The sequence below is a fragment of the Zonotrichia albicollis genome, chromosome 21 (genome assembly GCF_047830755.1).
Source record: "Zonotrichia albicollis isolate bZonAlb1 chromosome 21, bZonAlb1.hap1, whole genome shotgun sequence".
Lineage (NCBI taxonomy): Eukaryota > Metazoa > Chordata > Aves > Passeriformes > Passerellidae > Zonotrichia > Zonotrichia albicollis.
Genome location: NC_133839.1, coordinates 11,517,527 through 11,536,410, shown reverse-complemented (window position 1 = coordinate 11,536,410; position 18,884 = coordinate 11,517,527). Strand labels below are relative to the sequence as shown.

The following is an 18,884-nucleotide window of genomic DNA, read 5'->3' as shown; positions in this document are numbered from 1 at the left end:
GGATGTGGAGGCCTCTTGGAGCCCTTGTTTGTCAAGACAAGGAAGAGGGGACTTATTGTTTGTGCAAATATGTGAACGCCCCAGCCATGCCCTGCTCACAAAATGTGAGTAATGAAGGCAGGCAGGGCTGGCTGCACAGAGCAGCTCCCTACAGCTGCCTGCAGCTCATTACTGCAGAGCTGCTCCATGGACTGAGCCCCTGTGGGGGGAGGCCCTGCCTGGCTCTTGCCACAGCCACGCTGCAAAATTCCCCATATCCCTGGCTCTGGCCTGGCACACACCTGGATTTTATCCTCCCTTATCCTCACCCATCCCACCTGCCCATGGACCCACTGTCTGTCCCTCCACTTGGAGCCCTGCAACACCCAGAGCTCTCACTGAGGCCCTGGGGCAGAGAGGGGCTGCTCCCATCCCAGAGCCAGCACAGCTTTCCTGGGACACACAGGTGGAACAGGGAACAAACAGCTTTCCTGTCTCTGCCACAGCTCCTGCTGGAGCAGCACCATTCCATCAGCTCCCTGGCAGCTTTCAAATAAAGGTATCTGGGGCTAAAGACATCCCTTTTCATTAAACTGTTTGGGAGAGAGCAAACAGGAGGGGGACTGTCTGTGCTGGGATGATCTGTCCCCATCCTGCACCCGAGGGCTCCGCAGGGCTTTGCTCTGTGAGCAGAATGGGAAGGCACAGCCTGGCCCAGCCTGGTGTTCCATCGCCCTCTGTGCAGACCTGGGCTTCTAAAAACACACTGAGGGCTCACCTGAGGAAACAAAACCAAACTAAACAACCCACTCTTCGCACAGCTGGAGTTTAATGGCACACGTGGGCTATGAGATCCACAGCAGAAGGTGACGGTGTGGTGGACAGAGCACAAATGCCCGTGGTGGGTGCAGGTCTTGCTGCCTCTGAGACCCCACAGCCCGAAATGCTGCTGCACAAGGTAATATCCCAATAGCTGCACAGCTACTCCTGGGTGCCACCATTCCTGCCTTTCCCATGTGTCAGTGTGGGGTGGAAAGCTGCCCTGCTGCTGGGTGGCATCATCCCAAAAACAGCCTGAGGCTGCCCTGCTTAGACACTTCATGTGCAGCAAAATCAGAGACCTGCTAAGGCACTGCTTGCCTGGACAAAAGGAAATGTCACAATGCAGAAGGAACATGGTCACTGCACCCCTGGTGTGTCCTCACTGCACTGTCCACCTGAGGGTCCCTCCCAGGAGCTGCACTGGGAGTACCCAGCAGGGGCTGCTAAAGAAAATAAAGTGAAATATGCTGCATTTGTACTGTGAGGAGCTGGGGACTTGCCCAAAGCCAGGCTGGGGAGCTGAGGAGGCAGCAGGGAGCTGCCACCCAGCAGAGGGTTGGGGCTTAGGGGGATTTCTGGTTTTAATTCTACCCACCTCCACGGTGACATTGGCCTTTCTACAACCCGAAACAGAAGGAGCTCAGTGGCTGCTTTTAAGCTCCTAAATCCAGCCCTGTCTGAATAGCCACCTTCCCCAGCCTCCCTTCTCTGGGTTCGTGGCACTCCCAGCACCCTCCAGTGCTTTCTGCCATGGCTGCTGGTTTAAAACAGCCCAGGCAGAAGGAGCTGCTGCCCCCCAGGCCCTGCCCCAGAGCAGTGGGGCTGGGGGCAGGCAGAGCTCAGCACAGGAGCCTCAGCCCCCTCTGCCCCCGGCCCTGCCTGTGCCCCCAGGATGGGCAGCAGGAAAGGTGCAGAGACACGGGCAGGAACCAGGCAGGTGCCCTGGGATGGGAGCTTTGGCTGAGCCACAGGAGAGGCAGTGCCCTGATCCCAGCTGGGGCTGCACAGCCTGTCCCTCCTCTGCTCAGGGGACACAGAACGCCCACAGCCTGGCCAGGAACCCAGCAGGGCAGTTTGGGAATAAAATAATCCTGTCCTGGAGGCTGGGCAGAGAGCGGCTGCCCTCCAGCACACAGCCCCAGGAACCAGCACCAACAGCAAAAACTGCAGAGCACGATGGAGGCAAATTTACCTGAGCACTTGAACGCTGTCAGCTCCACGGCCTGGAAGAGGGAGGAGGTGTTAGCACAGGGCATGGCTCTGGTGGCTCTGCTGTTGGGTGCCCCCAGCACAGCCCTGGGGCCAGGCAGGGCTGCCCAGAGCCCACCCACCCCCTGTCCCTGCCCAGGAACCAGAGCCCCCATCCCAGCCCCAGGGACGGGACCAGCAGAGGATCCCCGACCCAGCTGCCCCTCTCAGGGCTGGGAGCTGACTCCCTGCTCCTCACACCCACTCTGGGCCCCCCTCCAGCCCCGTGGGCACCCACCAGGCTGGATGCCATGCTGGAGAGCACAGGAAAGGCCAGGAAAGGATGAGGGCACCCCTGTGCTGCAGCAGGGAGAGCCCACACAGTCTGAACTCTGTGCTCAAAGGATGGTAGTTCTCTGGGAGATGTGAAATTCCTACTCCCAGTCCAACAACAACAACAAAGACCACCAAACAACATTTAAAAAAGCTGAAACACTAAGAACATCTTGTCTGTGTTTGCATCTCCATTTGCTCAGTGTTTTGTCATTTTAAGTGTTTTCAAACGCCTTTAAGTAGCATCTTCTCTTCATCCAAACTATTGTGCAGCTGCCAGTGACATTCTGAGTGTGCTGCTCACGGTGACTCAGCCAGGGAGCAGGGAAACAGCCTGGCTTACATAACGGAGGGCACTGACAGCAGCCCCTGCACAGCACAGCACAGGGCACACGGGGAGGGCACCGGCGTGCCCAGCACTGCCATGCCCAGCACTTTGTGTGCTCAGCATTGTGCCATGCCAAGAACTGTGCCATGCCCAGCCCTCTGTGTGCCCAGCACCATGCCATGCCCAGTATTTTGTGTGCCCAGCAATGCCATGCCCAAAGCTGTCCTGCGCCCATCCCTGCCCTGCCCAGCCCTGTGCCCAGCCCTGTGCCCAGCCCTGTGCCCAGCCCTGTGCCCAGCCCTGCCCTGCCCAGGGCTCAGGGGCCCTGCCAGCTCTGCCCCAGGAGCTGCAGCAGCACCGGGAGCAGCCCCAGCCCTGCAGCACCTGCCTTGGCCAAGAAGGGAAGCAGCACATTAAAATGCAATGTTTATGCACAGCAAAGCCCTCGGTGACCCTCAGGGAGGGAAGCACTTTGTGTCTGTGCTGCTGGGAAATGCCACGGCCTTGGCATTCAGGGGATCTGCTGCTCCTGCTGGATCCGGGGTCCTTGGGCTCATCCTGGGCCCACGTCCTGTACCTGTGCCAGGGCTCACCCTGACCCTGCCCACCCAGCACCTGCGCCTGGGGAAAGCATCACTGAGAGAGCCCTGGTGCTGTACAGGGGCCAGTGCTGCAGCATTAACCACAACATAAATCACCAGAGATGGAAATATGGATTTTACCGAGTGCCTCCAGAACGATATGCCAGCTGTAGAAGTATTATCTATGGGATAAATAAGAGCTGTCTATGTGACATAGGTTTTCAAAGGATAAATATTAGAGAGGGAAAGAGAGATCCTTCAGTGAGGGACTCATGAAAGTAGTGCTGGATTTTATTCTGAGGGAATTACAGCACTTGTATGTCAAGTACACAAGGACTGATGATCATTTCAAAAGCAGGAGATGGAAGTGGGAGCAGAGTAGTCAAATTTGAATTGTTCCCTGCTTTAGGCCTTGCCTTGCTGAGCTCTCCGTCCCCATGCAGGCAGCACAGCCCCTGGCACCTGCCTGACTCAATCTGCTGTCCTTGGGAAAGCCTCCTGCTTGATCCATACCCACCCCAGCCATGGGATTTAAGGCCCGAATTCAGCATCACCTCCTGTCCTGCAGGGCCCTGCTCTGAGCCCCCTCCTGGCTCCCCATGGGCTCAGGGCCAGCCTTTGCCTTGGAATTTGACTGGATTTGGCACACAAGGGTTCTGGGACCCCTCCTGTCCCTGCTGTGCCCCTGCCAGCTCAGGGGTGTCCCCGCAGACCTGCAGAGCCCTGCCAGGGGTGCAGGTGAGGAACAGCAGCTGTTACATACCGGCCTCTCGGGGGACATGATGGATGAGATGCCCATGGGAATTCTGGCTCCAAAGTTTCCTAAAGGGTGAAGCAGCACAGTGAGTTCACAGACCAGAGAACAGAAATGTTCATGCTTTCCCAAGAACCTGGTGCTTTGTGTCCCCCACTGCAGCTAAGGGACCAAACAGGTTTCCTGCATCGCTGCACCCACAAACTGGTTGGAGAATGCAAAACCTTTTTGCCCCAAAGCCAAAATCCCTATTTTCAATGGTCACCTTTGTCTCTCCTCCAGAAAATTAATTTTGAGACACTAAGATGTATTTTTGCAATGCTGCCATGATGCTGATGAGAGCACCCAGCCTGGGCCAACAACAACAACAACAACCCTCTCACCTCTGCTGGTGATGCTCTTCACTGGAGGCTCCCTCTGCACTGGGCTGGGCAGGGCAGCCTCAGGGGCAGGACTCAGCCTCCCTGTGTCCCAGGAGCTCGTGTTCCTCGGGCTGGATAAGTAATTGATGGGATGGGAGCAGTTCTGGAACGACAGGCAGGAGATTCAGGACAGGGAAATTGCAATGAGCCTTGGCTACACCCAGATCCGATTTCAGAGAAGGATTTCATCATCCCTGCTTTAGCTCCCATCCCACCCTGGCAGAGCAGGCTGCTGCCTAATGGGGGCAGGCTATCTTTGGGTCTGTGGTGTCCAACAAGACCACAAAGAACACAGACACAAATTAAAAAAAAAAAATAATATTTCTTTCCATCATCCTCTCCCCAAAGCAGACCCACAGCACAGCTGGGACCCTCCTCTGGTGGATGAAGGGGCAGCAGGGATTCCTCCCAGCTTACTGTGAATGAGAGGGCTTTCTTCTTGTCCTTCATCCTCTGGATGGCATTCCTCACCTGCAGCAGAGCAAGGACATGAGAGAGGCCACAGCGCCTCCAGCACAGCTGCCATGGAGAAAGAGCAGCCAGGGCAGGAGCAGCACAGAGCCCAGCTCCCCCAGTGCCAACAGAGCTGCTGTGCCAGGGACTGAGCCCATCTCTTACCTCGCTGTTACAGACAGCATAGACCAGGAATATGTACAGGCCCTGGAAGGGAGGGAGCAGAGGAGGGGTCAGAGATGCACAGCTGGTTTGTGTTCCTCTGCACAGAGCAAAGGGGCACCCTGGGGTGGGTGAGGCTGGCACACAGGGTGGGCACAGCCCAGCAGGGACAGGGAGAACCTCCCACACCTGAGACCAGGCTGTGCACAGAGCTGCTGCTCTTGCTGCTCTTGCGCACCAGGAGGGGAGCAGGGAGCAGTGCCACCTCGGGCACCTCGGGCACCTCGGGCACAGCTGTGTGAGGGATGTGCCCAGAGTGAGCCTTGCCTGGGGGCCACAGCCTGGGGCTAATTACAGCTCCAGCCCCACGATGCTGGCCTTAAGGCAGCCCTATCTGGCCCACCAGATTTATGTTATATCTGTGGGTGTTTTGTTATCGCAGCTAGATAAATCAGCTGCAGCAGGAGATGCAATCCATCTTGCCTCCAGCGAGCCCTGCTCTCATCTGCGTGCTCTTGGCAGGCCGTGGCAGGCCCCTGGCACTGTGCCCTGACCTGTCCTTCAGCCAGCAACGCTGCTCACTCCCCCAGAGCAGATTCTGGCCAGCCTTCCCAGGCAGGTCTTCCTTGAAGGAATCATTCTGGATCAGCGTGGGGAGGAGAGGAGGAAGGAGAGGGGGAAGGAGAGGGGGAAGGAGAGGGGGAAGGAGAGGAGGCCCAGCTGCAGCAGAGGGTGGGAGCAGAGAGGCAGCTCTGGGGGAGCCCCTCCTGCCCCTTCCCCTTCCAGCCTGTCCTGCCCCTTCTGCCCCTGCCCCTGTCCCTTCTCCTGCCCCTGCCCTGCCCCTACTCCTGCCCCTATTCCTGCCCTGCTCTGCCCCACAGCACCAGGGGCTCCCTCCTGCTGCTCAGCCCCTTTCTGTGTTCCTGCCCTGCCCTGCCTGCAGAAGGAGCTGTCATGTTTAGTGCCAGCACACAGGGCAGCCCTGAGGACAGGCTTGGGCTGCTGCAGGCAAACAGAAAAGAGTCAAACCAAAACCAACCCCAGCCACAGAACAACTGTGCAGGACCCACACGTGAAGGGACACTGCGGCCTCAAAGGAAATTCCAAGTGGTCCATAGGAAGTAAGCAAAGGGGCTGGAACAGGATGGCTTTCTCTCAACTCTGCAGCTTCTCAGCAGCATTTATTTCTCCTCTGGGGCAATCTGCAGATTGTCCTGAACTTGGTAATGAAGGGACATGTGCACAGGGTGACACGGCCACCATGGGGTTCAGGGGTGTGCAGGGATGTGCAGGGGTGTGCAGGGGTGTGCAGGGATGTTCAGAGGTGTGCAGGGGTGTGCAGAGGCATGCAGAGATGTGCAGGGGTGTGCAGGGGCGTTCAGTGCTTCTCTAGCTCCATCTACAGCTGCCTTCTCTCAAGTTTGGCAGGCCTCTGTTGGTGCTGTGGATCGCAGGTGTCAGCACATGTTCCGGGGGGTTTTGTCACCGTGTGTCCCTGAGTTCAGACATCCCCAGGGCCAGCCCTGTCCTGCAGCAGAGGCTCATTCCCAGGAGCAAACAGCAGGAGGGATGCCTGCCCCATCTGGCTGCCCAGGTACCATGTTAATTACCCATTACACGAGCAAATAAAAACTCTAATGAGTTTGTAACTGCCAATTTGCAACCACACTGATATGAGAAAAACTAGCACAAAAAACAAGGTCTGAACTGGAAACCTGTGGCAGCAGCAGGACACTGCCAGAGACTGGTGCTGAGCGCCATGCAAGGTCTCCAGAGATGTGTTTTGTATCTTGGAAGGATGAAATGAGTTTCCCCAGACAAATGGCCCAGTGCCTGGGGAAAGCTGGGCTGGCCTCAGGGCTGCAAGGGCAGGCAGAGTGCCCTGCAGGTGCCAGCCTGGCCGTGCCCATGGCACCCAGGGGATGCAGGACTCACCTGCAGGGAGTTCAGCACGATGAACACGTAGGCCCAGACGATGCTGAGGTGCACCAGGAGCCCGCAGAGCCAGGTGAGCCCCAGCACGGGCAGCAGCACCAGCACGGGCTTGGCCGTGGCCCTGGCGGGAGGGAGAGCTCAGGGTTACCCAGGCACACTTCAGGGATGAAACCCTACCAAGACAGGAACTGTGGAACAAATTCCTCTGCAAACAAAATAAGTTAAGACAGGAAAAACCAAATATTTCCCCTCCCAGACCCCAGTGTGCCAGCCCTGCTCTTCATTTATCACTGCAAGTTAGCGAGAAGGGAGCTCTTTGACGTCATCAGCCATGAGAAAACAGCTATTTCCCCCCAATTTCTGCTGCAAGGAGGGTTTCTCTATTTGTTTTATTTGCACATGGATGTCACCCTGCCCTCCAGCAATGCCCTATCTTTGTGCTTCTGTAAATTTGGGAAAATTTATTTATGCTACAGGGGAACAATGCGTGTCTAGCAGGGGTATCCGGCGCCAGCTAACAACAATAAAAATTCAGAGAGCATGATAAAGCAATGACTCAGGCAGCAGTTTTTTAGAGGTCTCTCAGTATTGACTGATTACAGAAGTCCCCACTGCCTCTCCCCCTGTGTGTGTAACCCCCACCAGCTTTACTTTCAACCCGCCAAGTCCCAAGCTTGGATTTCTGCAGGCACTGCCAAGGTTCTCCTGTCCCAAAGGAGATTGAGGAGTGTGAGTGCAGATGGAGAACAGCACTGGTTCCCTAAGCTGAGGGTGCTGGCTGGGCTTCTCATCTGGGGTTAGAGACTGTCTTTGTGTGGGACACAGCTGCCCTGGGGAGAGAATCCCCTCTGCCCTGCTGCTCTGACTCTCACACCTCAGAGCTTCTCTGGCCAACCTGTGCCAGCGCCTCAGCAGCTTCACTGGAAAGGATTTCCTCCTCGTATCTAACACTGCCTCACAGGTTTCCCACCCGTGGCAGCCCAGCTGGGAGGCCAGGCCCGTCCCTGCTCACCAGAGCTGTGTTCCAATCTGGCTCTCCAGGCTGCTGTTGGGGGTCAGCATCCTGGATCTCCTGCGCGCGCTGGCCACTGTCACGGTCACCACGCGGAGCAGCACCAGGCTGTTCACCTGCCAGGGACAGAGGGACAGAGCTGGGCTCGTCCTGCAGCCTCAGCTCCTCGGGGGGAGCCTCCTCTGCTGGAAACCGGGGTCACAGCTTGGCGACAAATGTCACTGCCAGGAAAGCAGTGAGACCAAAAGGCTTCGCAGAGCTATCTACACGGGTGTGAAATCTAGGAAACATCCCAAAACTGCTCCTACAGAACCTCTTCCCTGGTAAAGGTCTGTTCTGGACCCCATAAACATTGTGCTTTTTTCTGCTGCTGTGTTACGTATAACGATATTTCAAGGATGTAAATATTCCTGTATTAAAATCAGCCCCTTAGCTAAGGCAATGTCACACAGCACATTCCTGACTGAACTGCCAACCAAGACCTGGTCAGCAAAATTTTCTTAAAGCACTTCTTCCTATCAAAAAGCTTTTTTGATTAAAGAGATTTACTTGAGTTGCAGAAGTCCATTTAAAGCAAAACAACATTTTTCCTCTAAAAGCAGCAGGCACAATGAGCTGCACCCCTGACCCTGCACTGCTTTTCGGGAGCAGCCCCAAGGGTGTCCCCATTCCCAGCAGGGTTTGGCACTCACAGCCAGGATGAGGAGCACAGGCCCCACGAAGGCCCAGATGACGTTGGTCTGCACGTTCAGCCAGCAGTGGTTGGCTGCCACATACTTGTCAAAGGAGCTGGCAAGGGTCACCCCCACGATGAGGACTGGAAGCCCTGCAGAAAAACCCACAGGTGAAACCCTGGCAAAAGCAGAGATGCCCCAGGCAGGGCACTGTGCGCCAGACAATTGCTTCAAAACCCCCCTGACCAGACAGACTTCAGCGTGAGCCTCCAAAACCCCACGAGCAACATCAATCCTCTGCTGCTGAAATCTGTCCTGGCTCAACACAGCCAGATTTACAAGCTGTCAGCATCTTTCTCTGAGGTATAAAGCATCCCGAGTCCTGAGTCCTGACCAAAGCAATTTATTCCTCAGATTGCTTTTTTAACAAAATGGACAATCAAAGACATAAACCAATCCAAAATACTTGAAGTGGTTGCCCAGTGTCCAACGAGGTGTGTGCTCCTTGAGCAGCACATCCCTTAAGAGGCTCCTCTTTGACACAAATCTCAGCTTATTCAAATAATTCTATGTCCCAAAAGAGCTCCCTCAGAATAAAAGGTGCTTAGTGAGGAACACATTTATATTTAATTACTATCAGACAAGAGTGATGCTCTCTAAAAACGAAAAGTTACAATAAATCTCCTCCATTTTTTTTAATGAACTTCTGGGTTTAGAAGTATAACAGAAATGCTGCTCAACTTCTATTTTAAGACTAGCAATTTGACAAATAATTCCAGAGAGCCTCTGCAGGGCGCTGGCACTCAGTTCTCATATTAAATTAAATCAAATATTTGTGCATCTCTCCTATCAAAACTTTCACTAGAAAAGAAAAAGAATATTTTCCTGAGGATCCAAGGCAGAGGAGTGTGCAGATACCCCAGCCTGTCACGTAGTAGAACCTCATTCTCCTGCCTTCACTCATGTTGACTGCCACCACTTTGCTCCAGAGGAGAAGCCCCTCCACCAGCATCCATGAGAAGGCTGCCATGAAGAAGAGGTGCAGGAAGGCAGTGACCATGAAACACAGCACCTGGAGGGGCAGAGACCACGCTGCACAACGTGTAGATGTGCATCTCCAACAGAGAGACAAGCTACAGGTAATTAATAGAGGGGTAAGGAAATTAGGCTTTAATTAATTTAAGGGAATTAGTAAATACGTCTGTTCTGTTGCTCTGACAGAGGCGCTGGAGCCTGGCCACGTGGGCTGAGGGGGCCATTGCTGCTGAGCTCACCTGGCTGGGCTTGGCCAGCTCGCTGACCATGAGCAGAGCTTCCCCGGCAGCCAGGGCCAGGATCAGGTTCTTGTGCACCGTCGTTCGCTCACTCTTGGGGACGCTGGGGAGGGAGAGAGGGAGCCCTGAGCTGCAGCCACACTAAAGGGCCCTCCCTGTCCCCTCGGGCTGGGCAGGCCTGCCTGGGCCACTCTGCCACTCCCTGCAAAACGACACTGAGAGGGGCAGAGGACAGCCCTGCTGGGCAAGCCCCTGGTGCTGGGGACACTTGGCCACAGCTGCTGAGCCCTTGGCCAGCTCCAGGCAGGGAGGGAGAGGTGGAGGGATCACAAGGCAGAGCTCTGTGCTTGCCAAGTGACACAGAAGAGTTGGCAATCAAAGAAACAGTCCTTGCTCCATTTATTTTATAAAACTTAATTCTAGCAGAGCAGCTTTTATAGCAAACATCGTTAGCAATTGATGGAAACCTTGCCACAGACATGCAGGTGTGTGCGCACAGATCAGTGAGCATCTCCACAGAAACAGCCAGGGCTGAGCCCCTCTCCAGCCAGCAACAAGCGCTCCCCTGTGCCACGGAGCAGCTCCCTGCTCTTCCCACACACCTGCCCCACCCACCCTGGCAAAGGACACTCTGAGAAAGGCTCAGGAGGAAAATATCAAGTGGAAAACACAGAGGAGGCTGCAAGCGCCCAGGCTTTTCTTACCCAACTGCCAGGAACAAAATGAAGGTGACCACCAAGGCACAGAAGGAAACTCCACATCCAATGAAAGTCAAAGTCTGCAGGGTGAACTCCTCCTTGGTGGTCCTCTGCTCCAGACATGAAACAACAGAAGACTCAAATCCCTCCTGAGTGAACCCCACCAGCCTGGCGCCCACCCAGAGGCTCCTCACGTACCTCCATCTCGTACACCTGCAGCAGGATGGCAAAATTGGTGGTGTGGTTGCAAAAACAGGCAGTGGAGTCTGGGAGAGACTTGGCCACAGAGCAGCCAGCTGTGGACCACATCCCACCAGCATCTGGGCTAACGTGCAGCAAAACCAGAGAAAAGACAGGGAAATGACCCTTCACTTCCACAGAAACCAGGGCACAATGGGAATTGCATTGTCCCAGAAAAAGCAGAGTTTAAAGGAGGAAGATGAGGATATGGGAAACAGGTCTTCACCTGGACTTCCCTTCGGTTCCCCCTTTGTCTCAGCAGCTTTGCCTCACCCAGCAGGCACACAATGAGAACAGATCTGGTGTCAATGTGTGCATTAAAGAGTGGAGCTCAGCCATGGCAGCTTCGAAGAGAGCCCAGCTATAGCACGGCTCTGGGCAGGGCTCCCTGCACTGAGAGCAGCCCCGGGCTGGCTGTGCCCAGCTCTGCCCCCAGCTGAGCCTGCCACACACCCAGCATGGCACCCCTGGACAGGCCTGCCTCAGCCCAAGTGTTTTTCACTTGAATGATTTAATTACCAATCTATAATATATCACAGCCACAGTGTTCTCACCACAGTGACATCCAGCAAAAGCACATCCCAGTGCCAGGCAGGGTTTATGAGGCTGGGAGTCCTGCATGTCTTTGGGGTGTGTATCCTGGGCTAACTCCTCTTTGTCACAGGCACAACCATCATTAACCGGGGCTTTCCATTTGAGCTGTATATACCTCATTAAAGGTCACTTGCTTGTGAGTGACTTCTCCAAAGGAAATCTTCCCAGGAAAGCATTCTGCTCCAGCAGACAGGGGATGTCAGCATGCAAAGGAGGCAAAAAAATTCCAGATCTCTACTCTTACCATTATATTTATATTGAGATGTTTGGTTTTCCAGTGGAAATAAAAAGCTCATAAATCTGGGGACCTGAACTGAGACAAGGCACCTGAGGCTGAAGTTCCAGAAGGCACAGACGGGTCCCACCAGGGTATTGGGCAGGTCCTGCAGGCAGAGAGGGGAGAGGAGGGGTCACCCAGCACTCACTGCAGGACAGGGGCGCAGTCACTGCCCTGGCTGGGAAGGGTCTGTCAGAGCAGCACAAACACAGGGGCAGGGACAGCCCCGTCCCAAAGCTCGGGGGCCGAGCCGTGCCGGGACAGCCAGGCGGGTTGAGCCGTGCCCCTGACTCCGGCACAGCCCGGGGTACCTGGGCACGGTGCTGCAGGCGGTAGCGCACGGCCGCGCTGATCTCCTGCTGGTCGCTGAGCAGGGTGGCTGAGATCACCGCTGTGCCCACCGAGGTGCCCAGGAACCTGCCGGGGAAGGAGCTGCTCTCAGCGCACGAAGCACGAACGGCATCTCCGGGGTCCGGGTGGTGCCGAGGGCCGGGCATGGGGCACAGCGGGCCCAGGGGTACCGGGCACAGCCCCAGCGCTGCCCGGCACTGCCGTGGGCACCGGAGCATCCCCAGGGCCCCGGCGGAGCGGCTGTGCCGGGCGGGGATGCGCGGGCGGCCATCCCCACCTAGCGTCCGGAGCTCCGGGAGCGCAGCCAGCCCAGAGCCACCATCCATCCATCCCGGGGACACCGCTGAGATGGATCGGGATGAAGCTGACCCCAAAACCCAGGCACCAGCCCAATGCAGATTGGAAAATGAGCTTTTCCCTGGTGCTGAGGGCAGCCCTGGGGTGGGGGGGCTCAGTTTCACTCACTTCTGTGCCCCATCAGGGGCAGCCGCGGCCTGGGACACTGCACTGCTGGACAGGCAGCGCTGCAGGGAGCCGTAGCCAAACCACATGTTCTTCATTGTGACTCTGTGCAGACCTGCAGGGACAGGGACAGGGACAAGAACAGGGCACAGGGCAGCGCTGGACACCCCTGCCCTTCCCTGGGGGTGATGCTGGGGGTCCAGAACCCCCTCAGCTCTGAGCTGTGTCTATGAGGGGCTGCACAGATCCTCTCCCCCACAGCCCATCTCCCTTTCACCAGGAGTGTCCCCTCCTCACGCTTCTCCAGACCTCACGTGGCCAAGCTAAGGAGTCTGTGGCACTCAGGAGGGCCATGCAGAGGTACAGGGGGGCTCAGGTGTGGTTACAAACCTCTGGATTTCATCCTTTGCATTTCTTCTGCAGGAACTTCGATGAGGTCGTGCCTGCCCTTCTCAGAGGTCTGCACCATGTAGGCCTCACCACTCAGCTGCTGCTCGCTCAGCTCCAGCCCCCTCACCTCCATCCCTGTGCAGAGGCCAAATCAGGGGCTGAACCAGGGCTCAGCCTTCCTCCAGAGCCACTGCCACAGCAAAGTGCCACAGGGACACTGCAATGCCAGCCAGGGCCAGCCAGGACCCACAGCAGCAGCAGCAGCAGCAGCAGCAGGCAGGTGCTTTCTGGGCAAACCAAGAGCATCTGGGATCAGCTTCTGCCATGCCCAAAGGGTTCTTACAATGCTCCTGCAATCCACAGCCTGAGAGGTGCCCTCACACTGCGCCACTGCACAGAGGAAATGGGAGCAGGCTGCAGGGCTGGCCAGGGGAGCAGAGGAACCAGGAGTGGATTTGGGCTGGGAACCAGACAGGGTGGCTGATCTGGGGCTTGGTGAGATGCCCTCCAGTGCCACTCACCAATATTCCCATGCTGGATCGTGATCTTTGTCCTCTCTGTGGTCAGCAGTGGCACCAGGAGTGACACCATTCTGTCACAGAGCTCAACCACAGCCATGGGCCCCCTGACAACCTGCAAAGGCAGAGAGAGCGATGGAAATCAGCATCTGCACCATCAGCCCCCCTTCCCACAGCTCACAGAAGCTCCCTTAAATGTTTGGTCCTTGGCACAAAAACAAAGAGAATTGAGATTGGAGGGCAGCACGGGAGCCCGTGGAGGTGCAGCAGGCCAAGGGGGAGCAGGTGAGGCACTCAGCCCCACCCTGGGGACACCAGTACCTGGCTGATCAGGGACCACGTCCCACTGTTCTGCTCTTCCAGGATTAACTCAGTGACTTCCATGTAGTACTGGCCCAACTGCTCCAGCATCTCCAGCTCATCTCCCTCCTGGATTTCCAAATCTGAAACTTGCTTTAGTAATTGAAGGACTGCAAGGAGGTCAGATGGCTCAAGCACGGGCACTTCTCCTTCTCTCAGAACAGCTGCCAAGACATCCAGAGCATCGAGAGCCACAGAGAGGTTCAGGTCTTGCACGCCAATTGAGAAGACACTGTCAGGAATCTGTCATGGAAAAGACAGTTCAGTTCAGTGCAGAGCCCTGGCTCTCCCTGATCCTCAGCTGTGCCTTGGCAATCCCTGCATGCCCCTGCTGGCACCAGGACCTGTCTGGCCAACAGGAATATCCTGGGGGAAGGGATCTCTTGTCCAGACTCCTATCCTCAGTGCAACGAGTCAATCTGAAGCAACACTGCTTGTTTGATCGCAGCAGAAGTTACAGCTGCGTTGGTCACAATCTCCAACAGCAGCTCAGGAAAGGTCCCAGGCAGAACTGCTGGCCAAGGGACCTCAAGCAGCTCTAGGTGCCAACACGCCCAGCCCAGCAGCTCCTCCTCTCCAGGTGCCAGCTGGCCCTGCTGGGGCTGCAGGACTCACCACTGTCCTCACTGCCAGGGTGTTCACACGGCGGGCGAGCGCGTGGCTGGACTCCAGCTGGGCTCTCTTCAGCTGCCAGTATGCATCTGGGGACAAACCAGAGCCAGACCCACTGCTGAGGTGTGCCACAGTGTGGTTAGCACATGCCACGTTCAAAGCCTGGGCCAGGGTCCTCAGATGGTGGCTAAGTCTGCAGGACAGGCAGGGCAAGGACAAGGAGACTTCACAGCTGCATTTTATTTTTAACAATCCCATCTGGAGAGACAGTTCCTCACTCCCTTTCTGCCTTTCCCGTGCTCCCCTGGCCAGCGAGCCTGGGAATGCCTGGATTGGGAAGCACTGACAGCCCTGCACGATGCAGGGTGTGCCACCCCTGCCATCCCAGCTGGGGACAGCCAAACCCCTGTCACAGTGCAGGCAGCTGGAGCAAAGTGCCAGCCCCAGAGGGGTTTGCATGTGACCCCTTCAGAGCAGGGGCCTCCCCACCCTGGCCAGCAGCCCAGGCAGGACCTCCAGGAGAGCATGCTTGAAGCAATGCATGAATAACCAACAGATGCTGTACCCTTGCTGTAGTGACAGATGAAAGGCAAAGGCTGCAAACAAGATGCATAACTGAGTCCGCTGCTGCCAACTTCCAAAACTCTGCATTCTTCCACAGGCCCTGTGGAAACACACGCAGACAGAAGGGTCTCCCAGGGACACGCCATCCCCAGCAGGCATTGCCTTTCCTGCAAGCCCTGGCACAGCAAACGCTCTGGGCTGGGCATTCAGAACCAGGATAGTGGCCATGAGGATCCTGAGACTCACCTGGGCAAAGGAGCTGCATGGCCACTGTCTGGACAGTGCTCTCCACTTCCAGGGCATTGGAGCTCCACCCAAACAGCAGGTCCTGCTCTACCACCCAGCAGGAGCGAGCTCTCTCAATGTGCTCGGTGCTGAGGACCTTGTGCCAGATGTGCAAGTCGGTGATGTTCCCACTGAAGGACTCCCTGGCCCTGAAGGTGCCCCCCAGGGAATCCTGGTCCTGCCCAATGATGAAGGTGCCCTGGCCAGAGATGGCCTGGGGGGCAGAGGGTCCCACGGAGCACAGACCACTGGCTGCTGCCCTCCTTTTCCCATCAGCGTAGATGGCCCAGGTGCCGTTGTCCTGCTGCCAGGTCACACAGAAGTGATGCCACTGCCCATCAGCACGGAACACGGGCAGGTAGGGGGAATGGTGCCCGTGGACAATGAGAGCAAACCGAACAAAGCCCTCCTCATCCACGAAGCCACGCAGCTGGAACTCGTTGATGAAAGCAGGCACGGCGTAGGAGAACACGGTGGCGATGTCCTGGCTCCTGGTGTCCCACTGCAGGTGGGCACACGCTGTGACAGCAGCCAGGGCCGGGAAGTCACAGAGCACCCTCACGTATTTTGTGTCTGTTTTGTCTCTGAACACCAGGACTGGGACAGTGTGGCCGCCTAGAAGGAGAAATTTCAGTCAGCAGAAAGGAAGAAGCATAGGCCAATAAAGTGACAATAAAAAAACAAGGGACAACTTCTCCTGTCATATTTTTCAGTGTGAAAGCATCTCTCAATAGCCCATGTCCTCTCATACTCACGTCTCCTCTTGGTTTTGTGCAGGACACTGTCCCTGTCCTTCAGCCACACAGAGCCTCTGATGTGGTGGGACTGCAGCAGTGTGCTGAGGGAGCCCTGCTCACTGTCCTGGGGCTCCAGGAGCAGCTGGGCAAAGTGCTGCTCGCAGTACCTGCCAGCTTGCCACCAGTCCAGAGCAGCGCCCACATATTCATACGTGTGTCTTGGGGTCTCAATTGTGACAGGAGCAAAGCCTGGAGGGAGACACACACACAGCCTGGGGTAACAGAACCTGTCCATCCCACGGTTAAAATCGCTGCCTGGAGCACCTTGGGGGAGCTGCTGGCAGGAGCCCATGTCCCCACACAGCCCCTGGGCACAGTGTGACAGAGCCCAGACATCACGGGACCTGAACTGAGGGTGCTGTGACCCCCCTGCCCAGGGCTGGGGCTGGGAACACCCTGTGGGACACACAGACCATGCTCAGCTCAGCACAAGGGAAAATCTCACTCTGCCATGCCTAGGGATGGCCCTCAGAAAAGCTTGTTCAAAGCAGCTATGAAAAAGCAATTTAACTTGCTTTATCCCCAAAAAGCTCATCCCAGCTTCTGCACTTGCAGATGCAATTTTCAGGCACAAAATAATCTGTTTGGTTTGCAGATGCAGTGGGGAACAGAGCAGCAGCTGAGCAAACAGCCTGGCAAATACCAGCTCTGCAAACAGCATTTTAGGCACAAAACAGAGTAACAGAAAAAGTTTCTTTAACTTTGTTTGCATCACCAGACACCTTTTGTTTCTCTGTGCTGGATGTTGCTTGTAAAACACAGAAAGAGTGCTGATAAAAACACTAACCTTTAGAAGTCTGGTTCTTGGCAAGGGCTGCAAAGGCAAGGAGGCTCCTGGACAGACAGACCTGGTGGAGAGGATGTGTTGTAACAAGCAGAGAAACACTAATATTATCTCAAATAGCCAGAATGAAAAAAAAAAATTGTAATACTCACCAGAAAGCTGAAGAAGCAAGAATCAAGACTCAAGTCTCTCCTAACCATGCTGACCAGATGGGAAGGTTTCACCCTTTGCTAGAATAAATAAAATATTACTGGAGATGCACCACGGAGACAGAAGCACTCTGCAGAAATGGCATTCCCTGACAATGCTGCTTTCCTCAGAAAGGCTCAAAACAAAAAGGAGAAAATGACTCCCTTTGAAATACCTGTCCCGAATAGTATCTTATTCAAAGGATTCCCAGATCTTCTTGAAGACCTTAAGGTCTCAGTTAAACATTTGTTTGCAGGATACAAAATAATTAAGCATAAAACGTAGAGATGTGCAATATCAAGGAACAGGCAAGATCGCAGAGCCTCTTCATCCGCATTAACTAAATAAAAAAGCCACCATAAATGGCATCATTAAAGGGTGTTGCATCACCGGCAGCTTTTCTCTTTGCCTTTAAAGCCTGCAGGAGCAGAGCAGCAGAGCGGACCCTGCAGAGCAGCAAACGCAGCCTCTGTGAGCCCAGACACGGAGCCATCCCAGCGCTCAGGGCTCGGCAGCGATCCCCATCTCCCCCGTCTGCCCCGGGGGCAGGAAACTCCGACCGCAGACAGTAAAAAGCCCAGTAAAATCATAGATGAGGCACGTAAAGACACAAGATGGAAACCGGCAACGCCAAAGCAAACAAGCCCCGAGCTCCGGGCACTGTGAGTGATCTCTGCTCCCCTGGCGCTGTAAAAGCGCATTTAAGCACTTTGCTGCTAAGGGGCTTGGGAGATCCGCTCTGCAGCCCGGGCTCTGGGCTCACAGTCTTCCAAAGTTCAGCAGAGGCTTTGGAACACCCAGCACAGCTCTTGGCCCTCCAGGGAAAAGCATAAATCTGATGGGTGAGAGGGAACCACGGCATGGCCGATCTCCCTCTCCTCAGCCTGCACCCGCAGCCTCAGGGTCCTCTTCTCCAAGGAGGGCCCTGGAGATGGTGCGGGGAGAGCTGGGACCCGCTTTGGGCAGAGAAACGGGGCAGCGGGGAGAGGCCGGTGACCCGGGGGGGAGCCCGGTGGCTCAGGGCACCCCGGGTCTGGGGCCGCCCTGGGGAGCCCCAGCAGGGCCGAGCTCCGGCACGGCCACGGCGGGACAAGCGCGACAGCCGGCGGGGCACGGAGCTGCGGGGTCCGGAGCGGCGGAGAGCGGGAACCGCGGCCGCTCCGCTCCGCTCCGCGGGACCACGGCTCCGCACCCTCTCCGCACCTCTCCCTGCACATCTCCCTGCACATCTCCCTGCTCCCCGCACGCCGTCCCTCGCAGCCCCGCCTGGTCCCGCACACGGCAGGTGCCGCCGCTCCCCGTACCGGGCCCGCTGGGCAGAGGGACGGTGACTCCACACCCGCACCCCTCTGCCCCCGTCCTCACCCCACACGGCCCCCGGACCCCCCTCCAGCCCGCCCCATCGCGGGCAGAGCACTCACAGCCCTCCCTGCTCCGCTGTGCCGGCAGCACCGGGATCCTCTTCCCCGGCGGTCACTGCTCCATGGAAGTGCCCAATAAACCTCCCCAGACAATGTGGCACATGGTCATGGCAAAGGAATCGTGGAGTGGGGGAGTGACTCGGGATCCGCGCAGCAGAGAGGGCCCGAGCAGCCCAGGAGTGCAGCTGGAGCGGGGCAGCTCTGGAGGTGTCCAGAGGGCTCCTGGTGCGATGTCCTCACCCGGCAGCTTCAGCATCCCTGCGTTTCCTCCCGCCAGGGCCCGCAGCTGCCCCGGGGGCAATGCCAAGGCTGGAGGGTCCAGGGCACCCCCATGGCTGTGGCACTGCCCAGCTCACCAGCCTGAGCTGCTCCTTTGGTGATGCCCACTCACTTTTGCCACAGCAACAGGCACACAGCTCCCATTC

At 56.5% G+C, this 18,884-nt stretch overlaps 1 protein-coding gene across 4 annotated transcripts in view; it reads right to left on the bottom strand.

Moving 5' to 3' along the window:
* Nucleotides 1–18,884, bottom strand: part of ADGRD2 (adhesion G protein-coupled receptor D2) — a 21,342-nt gene extending 2,458 nt beyond the window's left edge. The window contains exons 1-26 of one of the 4 annotated variants that reach the window (XM_026796389.2): nt 18,460–18,882; nt 17,214–17,378; nt 17,002–17,079; nt 16,853–16,913; nt 16,024–16,254; nt 15,230–15,883; nt 14,985–15,083; nt 14,423–14,508; nt 13,769–14,050; nt 13,451–13,562; nt 12,930–13,064; nt 12,543–12,654; nt 12,038–12,143; nt 11,777–11,832; nt 10,814–10,940; nt 10,622–10,725; nt 9,918–10,020; nt 9,562–9,715; nt 8,662–8,795; nt 7,970–8,085; nt 6,958–7,078; nt 5,026–5,067; nt 4,825–4,878; nt 4,369–4,510; nt 3,995–4,053; nt 1,994–2,024 (exon numbers count right to left, since the gene is read on the bottom strand). In XM_026796389.2, the coding sequence (XP_026652190.2) occupies nt 1,994–2,024; nt 3,995–4,053; nt 4,369–4,510; nt 4,825–4,878; nt 5,026–5,067; nt 6,958–7,078; nt 7,970–8,085; nt 8,662–8,795; nt 9,562–9,715; nt 9,918–10,020; nt 10,622–10,725; nt 10,814–10,940; nt 11,777–11,832; nt 12,038–12,143; nt 12,543–12,654; nt 12,930–13,064; nt 13,451–13,562; nt 13,769–14,050; nt 14,423–14,508; nt 14,985–15,083; nt 15,230–15,883; nt 16,024–16,254; nt 16,853–16,913; nt 17,002–17,049 (3,169 nt within the window). In that variant the 5' untranslated portion in view covers nt 17,050–17,079; nt 17,214–17,378; nt 18,460–18,882. Of the gene's footprint in view, nt 1–1,993; nt 2,025–3,994; nt 4,054–4,368; nt 4,511–4,824; nt 4,879–5,025; nt 5,068–6,957; nt 7,163–7,969; nt 8,086–8,661; nt 8,796–9,561; nt 9,716–9,917; nt 10,021–10,621; nt 10,726–10,813; nt 10,941–11,776; nt 11,833–12,037; nt 12,144–12,542; nt 12,655–12,929; nt 13,065–13,450; nt 13,563–13,768; nt 14,051–14,422; nt 14,509–14,984; nt 15,084–15,229; nt 15,884–16,023; nt 16,255–16,852; nt 16,914–17,001; nt 17,080–17,213; nt 17,379–18,459 lie in introns of those variants that run through there. The other 3 variants (XM_074556071.1, XM_074556070.1, XM_074556072.1) reach the window with 3 other exon arrangements.